This window comes from Rhinolophus hipposideros, assembly GCF_964194185.1.
Source record: "Rhinolophus hipposideros genome assembly, chromosome: 5".
Classification (NCBI taxonomy): domain Eukaryota; kingdom Metazoa; phylum Chordata; class Mammalia; order Chiroptera; family Rhinolophidae; genus Rhinolophus; species Rhinolophus hipposideros.
This window is the reverse complement of record NC_138051.1, coordinates 30,464,348-30,476,862: the sequence shown is the minus strand read 5'-3', so window position 1 is coordinate 30,476,862 and position 12,515 is coordinate 30,464,348. Positions and strand designations below refer to the sequence as shown.

Sequence of the window (12,515 nt, the reverse complement as noted above, 5' to 3'; positions counted from 1 at the left end):
CTGGACTTAATCCTGAGAGAATGTAAGGTCTAGAGTTGCTACAGCCATTTCATACATATATGAGGATGTCTGCCCAATAGTAAACTATGATGGAGGAAAGAAAAACATAAAAAACTGATAAACTGGGCTCTATTTGCACCATCTGAGTTCCGATAAGCTTCTCATTAAGACATAACTATCTTTATTGCTTAGGACGGTTTAACCATATATTCAGGTTCTTGGGACACCAGAAACACTAAGCACTTAGAGGGAAAGGGGTTTAAGTGGCTTTAAGTGACAGAAAGAAGATTATAGTGAATTTTAGATTAGAAATCCAGGTGATGATATTTATTCATTTCTGCAAGGGTAGCATTTTTAGGTAAAAGAGTCAACGTAGGTGTCCTTGAAAAATGACTTGTAAGCAAAGACTTAGAGGGAATGAGGAAGTTAGCATGCACATAGGGCTGGGGTGACTCTCAGATGGGGATTAGCCTGGTGTCTTCAAGGAATGGCAAAGAGGCCAGGAAACTAAAGAAGACTGAATAAGGGGGAGAACAGTAAGGGACTCATTCTGAAAAGCGACAGACGTGGGAAGCTAAATCATGTAAGAGCACATGAGCTTTGGTAAAGATTTTAACTTTTACTTAAAATGAAATGAAGAAACTCTAAAGGATTTTGAGCAGAGTTGCAGGCTCTGAGTTATGTTTTAAAAGGATCACTCTGGCTACTCTTGAGTAGTAGGGTCAAGGGTGGAAGCAGGAAGCTCAATAATCCCTGTGAGAAGTGATGGGGGTAGCAGTGAAGTAAGTCAGTGAGAGGTGGTCAGATTCTGCATGTGTTGTGAAGGTAGAATCAACAGACTTTGCTAGCAGGTTGGATGTGGGCTGTAAAAGAAAGGAAAATTATTCAAGAATTGGAGGGGATGGAGTTACCCTCAGCTGAAATGAGGAATGTTGAGGGAGGAGCAGGTTGGGGGAAGTGTAGGAAACATGATTAGCATTTCCACTGGGAACATGTTAGATATCATAAACTTATTAATAATACGCCCAAGTCAAACAAACATTTGTCATCTGGTTGGTGACTAGCAGAACTGTGAGTCAAACTTGATCTGTCTTTCTTAAGCCCATGTACTTTAACAGACAACCAAGCTTGTCCCTCTTAAGGAAAGGATGCGAGGCAAGTAGGAGACTGAGATGGAGTAAGGGATGATGCTCCATGAAGGAAAATATCCTGGCTCTGGAGGAAGAACATACTTGACAATGTAAGAGGCCAAGGATCCCTCCGAAGGAAAGGCACCATTAACCAAAAATATCAGCAGTGATGACTATTGTTGAGAAATAAGTAGATTTGCACAAACTGAGAAATTCAGGAAAGTAGAGTGTAGACTTGGCCAAACCCAACTGTTTATCTCAGGGTTTTCTAGACATCAAGTTTCCCTGACCACAGTCACATCTCACCTGTACTATTAATTATTATCCATTTCATCAACTCACGCTTTTACCAACTTGATCCTAAACAATAATATACATGAAATTATGGATCAATGTGTTAATTACTCACACAAGACATGACAATGAACACTTAAATATTTATCTGTGTACCTTCAATCATCTCATTTCCCACCTGCTGTACAGATTTTTTAATTTGTACGCTGTTATATCTAGAGCTGTAACTTGAAAAATACTACCTGGAAAAATGTTTTCACAGAAGGATAAAGGACCCAAGGACAATAGAAAAATGAAGTCCAAGGTGAAAGAAATGGTGATAGTCATCAAATTCTACACAAAAGAGTGACTAAATCATGCAGGTACTGTATTCTCATTATGAAAGAGTACTCAGACAGTTCCTCAAATTTACCACTAAACTGATGAAAGGTGTAATTCACCTTTCACCTATTTCTCTTTGTGCTGATTTCATGAGTAAAGCAAGATGTTCAAAGCTGACTTCTTCTTTTTCAGTTTGGGGAAGGGTCCCTGAAAAACATGGAGCTGCCAATATGAGTTGTCCATCTAAGTAGGACTTGGTCAAAAAGAGATGAAACTGAGTTCTAATCCTAATGCCTTCATCTTTGGGAGTAAGGAAAACAAACAAGCATGTTCTCTCTCATCGTGAACATTACAGAGGGGTTAGAGCAGAACTAAGTGCCATATTGACACTTTGATGAATAGAATCAGTATTTCTTATTAAGATGATTTTTTACCTTGTACAATGTTCTGTGTTGTATGTTTTACGTATATACACATATTCTATATTAAATTCCCCTTATAGAGCTGTTATTTATGTATCACTGTTATCAGTATTTTGCAGATAAGACAGAATCATAGAGAGGAATAGTGACTGACCAACTCTTATTAGAATAAGAGTTTCAGATAGAGAGTCACAACTGGAAACCTGACAAAGCGATTCAGAATCTACACTGTTCATCACTGTACCACAAAACTTATATTATCACTTTATTTGCAAAGATGCCAACCTACATATGTAATTAATAAATTTCCTGTGAGCCCTGAGATCTCAGGGTTAATGCCTCCATGTGCTAAATATCCAACAGACCACAACCTTCCCATTTTTTTAGGAAAACACTTTTTTTTTTTAAAGATTTTATTCCGGGAAGGGAAACAGGACTTTATTGGGAACAGTGTGTACACCCAGGACTTTTTATTGGGGAACTGTGTGTTTTTCCCAGTACCCATCAGCTCCATCCAACTCAAGTTGTCCTTTCAATCTTAGTTGTGGAGGGTGCAGCTCAGCTCTAAGTCCAGTCATTGTTAGTTGCAGGGGGGCTCAGCCCACCATCCTTTGGGGAAGCCATCCTTTGGGGGAATCAAACCGGCAACCTTGTGAAGCTCAGCAGCAGCTCAGCTCAAGGTAAGTTTCTGTGTTCAATCTTAGTTGCAGGGGGTGCAGCCTACCATCCCTTGCGGGAGTCGAACTGGCAACGTTGTGGTTGAGAGCACAGCATTCCAACCGATTGAGCCATCCGGCCACCCCAGAGCTCAGTGGCAGCTCGTTGTCTTTATTCTAGTTGCGGAGGGTGCAGCTCGCTGACCCATGTGGGAATCGAACCAGCAACCCTGTTGCCCAGAGCTCGCACTCTAACCAACTGAGCCACCCATCCACCTCTGAAAAACACTTTGTATCATCCCTCTTCAGACATTCCTGCCCATAATTCTGTCTGATTTCTCTTTCTCTCCTCTCCACGGAGGGAAAGAACTTCTTATAGTTGAGAAAAAGAAGAAAGTTTCATTCTTTTCCTATGTCATTCCAGAAACTTGGTGACAGAGGACAAGTTGTGCTGTTGTTCAATGGACTTCAGAGGAGATATGTACGAGCTCCTACACAAAAAGAAGGCAGGCCTGGGGCCACCCTGCTGACTACAAAAGACCAGGGAGAGCCGAGCACACCACATGTCTTTGAAACTGAGGCATAGTTAAATGTCGCTCTGTTCACTGAAGTTCACGTAACCTGCACCATGTTATTATGACGATCCTTCCAGCGGTACCAGCAAGCAGTGTACATTATTGTTCCCATACATGGCTCCTGCATTAGGAAAACCATGTGCAGGAAAGTATTGACAGTTAGCATGTTCCTATCAGCAGATTAAGGCTAGACATTGCAAGGATACCCCGGGCTGATGAAATTGCAAGCGTTAAATATCATATCTTTGCACATGGGCCCTTGTTAAAGGGGACATTGACAAACGCTGATGTTCTCAACAGTGGTTTTTCACCACAAATGCAGAAGTCTTTCCCTGGGACAATAGCTTACAATGTTTCTAGATTTCAAAAAGTGACTTAATACTAGGGCATAATTTTGGCTATTCTTCTCAGTGGAAATATGGAGGAGGTCCAGAAATGTGCACTAAATTGGTCTGCAAGGGAGGTTGTGCTAATAAAAAAACAGAAAGAGCCCATGAAAAATTTCTTTTGTCTATGAAAGACAAAATTACACCCAAGTTAAAGTGTATTTTAATTAACATGGGCATACAGTTATTCGTGCTTTACATAAAGAAGTCTTCTCCAAAAATCTGAAATCTTAAATATCAAACTAGATCATTTGCCCTAATCTTAGAGGCAAAGAATGGCAGTTGAAATGCATAGAGGAAATCTATAGAGGAAACAATCAGAAAAATCTTAGAAGGTGTGCTCTAAATGCAATTTTAAAGCAACTGGGCAGAGTTTTTTGAAACTGGGCAGGGTTTATTTGAGATGCTTCTCAGGACACTTGTAACATGCCTGATAGATCATGAACACATCGTCTGCAGGAGCCAGGCAAGTGCCATCCCTGAGTGAACAGATAGGACCTGAATCTGTAGAGAGAAGTGGAGTCAGTAGAGCCCCCTGAACTATTTCCTCTTTGACAGAGACAGTAACTATTCAGTTCTAATTGATCCCTTATGGTAATGGAGATTCAGTGCACCAATCGACATTTCCAGATTTTTAAAAAGAAGATAGGAATGTAATTTTTGTGCAAATGACCCCAATTTAAAAAATTAACATCCAGAACCCAATACTAGAAGTAACACTGTATATGCTGATAGAACAGTTTTTTGTCCAGATACACATCCTGTGGCTGCAGAGTATTTCTTTACCTCATATATTAGACACTTGAGTACAGGTCTTTCTACCCAGTGTAGTTGTCGGCAGCACAAAGGAGCAACACTACATCTAATTCATTTTTATGTCCTCATCACCTGTAAAAATGATTGACACAAAACAGACACTTAAAAAACAACAACTTGTTTCATGATAAAAGATATTGATGAATTTCAGCAAGAACAGGATTTCAAGGCAAAGTGCTATTAACTCTGTGCCTGGGTCCTGACCAGGTCACCCCTATGACCGTGTTGACATAGGGACATCAACGGAAAAATTATTGCATTTCCAGACAACAGGAATATAGAAAGGTAGTGAAAAATGACATAAATTATTTTTGTTGGAAACTTATGATAGCATTTAAGGATCTAATCCAGTTTTCAAACCTAGAAGGGGGACTAGAAATATAACATCTCTTAGTTCGAGGCCTACCCCACTGGGATATCTGTCCCTCCCCCCAAGCACAGTGGACTTTAAATGACACAACATGTTGATTCTGTGGCAGATCTTACAGAAAGACTTCCCTCTGGGTGTTTTCAAGTTATGCACCTTCCAAAAAGTGAAGGAAAAATCAAGCTAGTGTTAAAAGAAGTGAAAGTGAATCCAATCCAAAGGGAGCAAGAAAAAAAACCCTCAAAGATACATAAGAAATCACTATGTACCCTCAGGATTTTGAGCAACAAGAAGCTCAGAGCTCAGGTTGATAAGATGGAGGATGTTTAGGTGAGAGAAAACCAGGGAGCTCGAACAAGTGAAAAGGACCTGAGTTCATCCTGTGCAGACAGCCCTCCAGTCTCTGTGTGTTCCAAGGACTGGGCCTGACTTTCTGTACTTCGTCCCTCAGTGCCTGCCACAAGTTCAGTTATAAACTCTATGGCCATTCTGCAGCCAGTGTGCAGTTTTCATCAATGGACACCCGACGCATTGGCAGAGCTCTGCCCTCATGGGATGCCTGCGATTAGAGTCGTGCCACAGAAGCAGCAGAGTTCCGTTGTTCGGTATGCGGTGATCAGCAAATGACAAAACAAGAGGTTCCTTGCACAAGAGGGTCACATGCCAATCTGTGGGTTTCTTCTCATCTGAAACTCAGACCCCTCTTGGCTCTGCTGGACCCACCCACAAGGCATGCTCTATATATCTAGTCCCCAGGACTGGGGAGACCAGCCGCCCCTGAATCCCAGGACGACCAGCTGGATCTGTTCTCACAGCAGCCACAGCACAGAGACTGGGTAAGACAATGAGCCTCCGGAACTGACACAGGAGGGCTGGTGATGGGACAACTACTGAGGGAGGGCTGAGCTGAAGTTAATGCCCAGTACTTGACAGACTTGGGGAAGCTGAGGGAAAAGGAAATAGAACCTCAGTGTCTGCAGGGTGAGAGATGAGGTGGTGTGTCACTACTGGGCCTGGATGCAGGAGATTCTTCTCTTTTTACAGGAAACATGATTCCAACAAAGCGGGATTCCAAACTTTGCCTCCTTCTCTTTCTGGGGTTCTTGGGGATGGCAGTCTCCTTCCACGGAGCACCCGGTAATCTAACACCGACTCAGTGGTTTTATGTTCAGCACATAAATATGACCACCGCTCAATGCACTGTCGCAATGCAGTCAATTAACCGTCTTTATTTTAGTGTTTACGGGACATGCAAACCAATGAATGCTTTCCTCCATACAGCGTACGCTACTGTAGCTAATCTTTGTATGACCCCAAATGTAACCTGCCCTAGTAGTCACTATACAAATTGTCATAATAGCTCAATTCAAGTGACGGTAACCGAGTGCAACCTCACAATTCCCTCATCAAGTTATAAGAACTGCGTATACAGCACAAGCCAAGCACAGAAGATCTACATTATTGCCTGTGACTGCAGAACTCAACAGGACAGTTCTGCATTCATACAGGTTCCAGTTCGCCTGGATTGGCTCATCTAAGCTCTGAGTCAGCACTTTGTGCCAAGCTCTTGTGCCAAGCCCCACAGTCACGGCCAATGTCACATACTACCGTGTACCTTGGATGTCACCATCAGTCCTCATCACCAGCCCCCAACCCCCTCTAAGCTTTGCTGAGCTGCAGCTCTTGTGCTCCTGCAATAAACTTCGTTGCAGAATCACCTACAAGTCTCGGTGTGTCTGTTTGGGCCCCTGTGCTGTCACATACACACAGTCTGGTCTGGAGAATTTTTCCTTCCTCTAATATGAGATTTGAGGGAAATAGACAAGAGGATAAGGGGCTCCTGATAAAATGAAGCGACACAGACTTTTCTCTCTGACTCAGGTCATAAACATGCAGCTTCAACAGTTACCTGTATTTTTCCATCCCAAGTCATCAATGGCCCCTGTTGAATAAGTGGGAAATAAATGTCTTTGATTCTGTCTAATTAATGAATTACAAATTTTATTATAATGTGAATTTCTGTTGTAGAAAAGAAAAGAAAGGAAAATAAAAATATGCCATATGTGATGAGCCCAAAACAGACAAAGAAAATTGAGGCCTCAGAGATGTTTTCCTGTAAATGAGTATATCAAGTCTGCAGGTATAAGTGGTTACACTAAGGTTAGATCTAGGGTTTTGTCAAATGTGAACGGAGATCAGTTGTTCAGCTGTATGTGGGCAGGTTCTAATAGTGCCTGGAGAATGTGGGAAATTTCCTGACCATTTCTATGTCCTGGAGAAGGGGCCAGCTGGTCATGGGGTGCTGGAAGGACAGGGAGGAGGCATGGACCTGGGATCTCATCAGGGTGAGGCAACTCTTGCCCATTCTGACCTCCACAGCTGTCCCCAAGGGGGAGTCAGTGGCTCATTGACACTCGGGTCAGGGAAGGGCACAAGCTCCAATATTAGAGAATTGTGGAGCCACAGAAAGAAGGGCTGGTTAATGAGATCCCTTGTCCCACCTCCACCACAAGGTTGCACCCAGGAATCAGTGAGGGACATGAGTGAAAGCCCCTTGATAACGTTGTCAGGACCAGCATTCAAGTGATTGATTGGGTAACAGGAGTGTCTGACTCAGGCATGTCATCAAATACTATGTCTCTAGGATTCCTGCTGTTTTTTTAAGCTCCTCTTCCAGACCCAAAAGTGTAGCAATTTCCATCCCTCCCACATACCCAATGGTTAGAAATTCTTGCTCTGTAGTACTTCGGACAGTAGCTACATTCCAGCATCTCCTCTGGAGGTGTCATCGGAGTTTTGCTCCTCTAGGTGGGTCTGTTGACTCAAACAGTTGCATGGGGCCCTGGGATTGGGAAATTCCGGTGCTCCACAGAATCCACTGACTTCAGGTTAATGACAAATAGCATGAAATGACCTCCCTATCCCAATAGCCTTGGAGTAAGAGAGGAGGAGGTGGGAGCCACGTGGCCTATGAAGAATTATGCAGTGAATGCTCTTGGCCTCAGTTACCAGATAACATGTCTCTTCCCAGACATGAACACAGCATCTCCAGCACCATACGATAGAGCGATCACTCACACACCTGCCAAGCTCCCTCTGCCTCGTGTCCTCATCCCCTGTCTCATCATTCACTCACTCATTCATTCATTCATTCATTCATCCAGCAGCTATCTATTGAGCTGATACTGTATTGCAGACACCCTTCTGAGGTGGTCATGACATTAAGTGAACAAGGACACATTCCTCTCCTGTGATGCCTTTTTACTAGGAAGAGAATAAAAGTGTAAAATTATTTTTTCAGGTGATGTGTCAGGAGAAAGATTACAGAGATCGATGCAATGCAGAAGGTCTGCATGAGTTTATGAACGTGATTCTGAAAAGTGGGACCAGGAAGGGCCCCATAGGGGAATGAATTCTGAACATGAACAGCAGCAGCTGGTCATGCAGAGACCAGGAAGAGACTCATCTGACCAGAGAGAGGAGGGGAGAGAGAGGGAGAGAGAGAGAAATCAAAGGCCTTGACATGAATATAGACAGGGCATGTTAGAAGAACAACAGTAAAACTAGCAGAACAAGAGCATCATAACTGTGGACAAGGTTAATGAGGTTCACATGCTTCATACCTGTGCAGACACAGGTAAGGAGTAATTTCCTATGGGGAACAAATGGAGCATGTTTAACACTAGATAATGTGACCAAAGTCAGTCTAGCTGCGACAGTTTAAGAGACAGGAGTGGAATGGTGCTAACAGTCAGGAGCTCGCAGTGTCCAGGACAAATACTAGATGCTTGAACGAAGGAAATCACAATGGAGCAGAAGAGAAGGTGCAGATTTAGGAAATGTTTTCAAGTTTGAATCATCAGGCCTTAATGACAAATTAGAAGTGGAAGAAGAGGGAAATACAAGAGGCTTCCCATCTCAGTAAAGCGCATAGTCATTCTCTCAGTCTAAGCCCCATCCTATTCCCCTCCCCGTGGCCTTGCCCTGCCTCCTGCCCCACCATGCCTTCCCCACCCTCTTCCTAATCCCACGTTCGTCCTCTTCCCGGTCCTGCAAGAGCCAGCTGAGGAATTGGCTGGGATCAGAGGGATCTGATGGCCCTAGAGCTCAGAGGCAGCTCTTCCCTCCCAGGCAGATTGATGATTCAAAGCAGAGCAAGGAGGGTTCTGCGCTCAGAGATGAGGAATCCAACACTTGGCTCACACCACCCTGAGCAATACACATCAGAGACCTTCTGGTTACACTGAACCAGGGGCCAACACCATCGTGACCACTGTCACAGAAGTTAATTGTTCACGTCAGCATATTCCAAGGACACATTCTTTGGAGTCCACTTGCCTTCTGAAGCCTCTGTTCCTGACTTTATAAATGCTCAGAACACTACCACATCCTCCAAGAGAGTCTTGGGGGAGTAAATGCAGTTAATGGTTATATCACACTCCGTAAAGTCCGGCATGAAGTGAAAGGGCAGCTCACATCGCTATTGTTTTCACTTTGTATTATGTTTTAATATCAGGAACATTGCAGGGCACCTGCCTCTGTGCACGCAGTGTGGGCTTGTCTGGATTGACATTCAGACCAGGGAGAGAAGACCCCACCATCAGGTCAGAGGACACTAGAGGAGAGAAATCTAAGCAAATCGTTGTGACTGGGTTTTGCCTGATATTGAGAGTTTAGGAACTGCATTTCCATTTGAATTCCATAATGCAGTGAGGTAATGAGTAAGAAAAGGACCACGGAAATTCTGTTCCCATCAGTAATGCAAACTACCTATGGAAAATAGCCTTTTTCCTGATCTCAAACTTTATTTAGGTTAACAAGTTTCTCTCTTTAAACGCACATAGAAATATGGCCGATTTAAATGTCGGTCGTGTCTCAGGCCTGAGTTATAATAATCACATAAGATTAATGCCTATTTCAACATTCTCAGCATTTCAAAGGTATATATATATTTTTTTCTCCCCTTTCTTCCACCTCCCCCCACTCCGGTTCAAGCCGTTGTTTCTCAGTCTAGTTGTGCAGGACATAGTTCCCTGGCCCATGCTGGTATTATGGGCTCTCCCGGCTGAGGCAGTCGGTCACCGGTCGTTGGTGGGACACTCACAGCACCAGCTCTCACCGGCTGCTGGCCACCAGGCGCTCATGGCGGCACACAGTAGTCCACGGCAGCTCACAGCAGCCCAAGGCAGCCCACGCCAACCTCCGGCTGCTCAGTTCCCTGAGATTGTTCACCATCTTAGCTGTAGAGGGCACAGCTCACTGGCCCGTGTGGGAATCCAACCTGTAACCTTGGCGTTAGGAGCACGGCGCTCCAACCACCTGAGCTACCGGGAGGACCCCTCAAATGTATATTGAAATCAAAATGGGTGATACGAGAGACTTTTGTAATTAAGGGTAGCAGGGTGAACACCATGAAAACCAGAACATTGCGTATATTAAACCTACATCACACATTCCCCCTGAGTTACAAAATGTGACCCACGTTTCTGCATCTAGACATCATCAAATCTGGCACAAGACACCAGGACCCACAAAAACCAGGTTAGTGCACTTTTGAATGAACCAGAGTCAATCTCACCTGTGAAGTGAAGTTTGTCTGGAGTGGAGCCCAGGGTCCAGGCATAGCTAATAACAAGTGAGAATGAATCCTTCATTGGCTTTTTAACATGAGAGAGCAATTTGCTTCAACCTTTTAGTCATGAGCAGTAATTTCAAATCAAAGGTAATCCAAACCAATTAGAAACTAAAATCATTAATTAATCAATTTGAATGGTTTTTAAACCATTTGGACAGTTTCCTTTTTCACTGGGTCCCACAAATTACATTTCTGTCATGACTACAGATGTATTGTGAAGTGGCCTAAATGACCCCTCCAAATTTAGAAGTCGTGGTTGGTGCTGTTGTCGCTGTTGAAATCTAGACTCTCAGAACAATAGTGCTTCATAAAGGCAGTTGCTGTGCCTTCTCAGTGAGGGCAGGGCCACAACTGAACATGCTTCCTTATCCTCAAACTGAAGTTTTCTACAAGCAACGAAGGCTCAGGCATGATTTAGCTGTGACTCAGTGGAACACGAGAATGGCATAACAGTGATGCCCATGTGGGCTTAGTTTCTTCTAAGGCATCTCAATAGAGACCACGGAAAGTGTTCACTGAATTCAACTTTATTTGTCTTCTCAGTATAACAGTTCCCATTCTGAGACTCCGGAAGAGTTATGCATGGGGTAACTAAACATGGATGTTTGATTTATGGATCACCCCCAACCAACATTCCCTCCCACTTCCTGGGATAACAGCCTGAACCAGCAGGCTGTTTTGTAAATCTAGCCTCACAACATGTCCATGCAAGGGCAGCTGCTGAGTGGGTGTGAACTCATGTGTCATTGGGGGACAAACTCCACCTCATCTACACCCCCTACTTCTGCCAAATATTCTGTAGCAACAGGAATCACATTAGCCCTCATATCACTTTCTAATATAAACTATTGAGAATCCCAAAGAACTTTCCTCTCTCTGTGTGTTATCTTTTCACATTTCCTGTATAAGAAATAAAGCAGGAAAGCCTTGAATAGATTATCATTAGTTTCTGTCATAACAATAAAGAACCTATTATAGATTAACATAAATATCATCTTTTTATGAAAAACAATCCTTGTTTCTAAAGAAAATTTAGCAACAAAATAGCATTTGTTTCATTTTGAAAATTCTTTCATGACTGGCTTACAGTAGACAGCTGGATTCTCACATCTGCTTTTGCACTCAATCATCAGTCGCACTATGTTGTTTTGCTGAATTATAGAAAGAATACCCTGCCTCAAACAACTGAGGTTTTCACAGATACATCAGTGGTCATCAAGATCACCAGTATCCTGCAACTGCAATTTGACAATCGCTTCTGTGGAGTATGACCACAATATTACATGAGATTTCAAAAACTTACATAGAAACACACATTTACCCTGTGAAGAGTGAAAAGGAAAGGCCAATGAAACAGCTCAACAACATCTGTCCTATGGTTATAATACTTAACTCGGGCACTTGGAACCATGACTTGGCAATATATGCAATGTTATCAATAAAAATGGCAAAATATTTTAAACTTGTTAGTGGGAAAGAAGTGTGATGAAGAATCCTGTGCATAGAATGTCAGTATCTGAGATGAAATAAAAGAGAACTGAGACACAAATTTACAAACAAGTGAATATATTATATTTTGTTTGAATGTCTCATTGTATGTACATGTTGTGAATTGGTACCAAAAAAAACAAAAAAACAAAAAAAAAACCAGAGTAATTATTGTTTCTGGAAAAAGAAAAAAGGCCAAATAGACAAAAATTCAGAGAAGATACCCTCTATACTAGATAACTTTTCCTTGTGATTGAATTTGTTATAACTACGTGAATGTACACACATACCATGCATGCATATTCATTAATATATATACATATGTACACACATATGTTATACGAGTCGGACAATCAAGTTCATGAACTTTCCACCGTGAAAGCGCACACTGGAAAGTTCGCGAACTTAATCGTCCGATCTTTCGT

At 42.7% G+C, this 12,515-nt stretch overlaps 1 protein-coding gene across 1 annotated transcript; it reads left to right on the top strand.

Annotated features, from left to right (window-relative positions):
- Nucleotides 1-6,016: 6,016 nt before the first annotated feature.
- Nucleotides 6,017-6,505, top strand: LOC308498251 (non-secretory ribonuclease-like; the record flags this gene model as incomplete). The annotated part of the gene is made up of 1 exon (XM_081049862.1): nucleotides 6,017-6,505. One exon carries the CDS (start codon nucleotides 6,017-6,019, stop codon nucleotides 6,503-6,505), a length of 489 nt encoding a protein of 162 aa, XP_080905988.1.
- Between the last annotated feature and the right edge of the window lie 6,010 nt (nucleotides 6,506-12,515).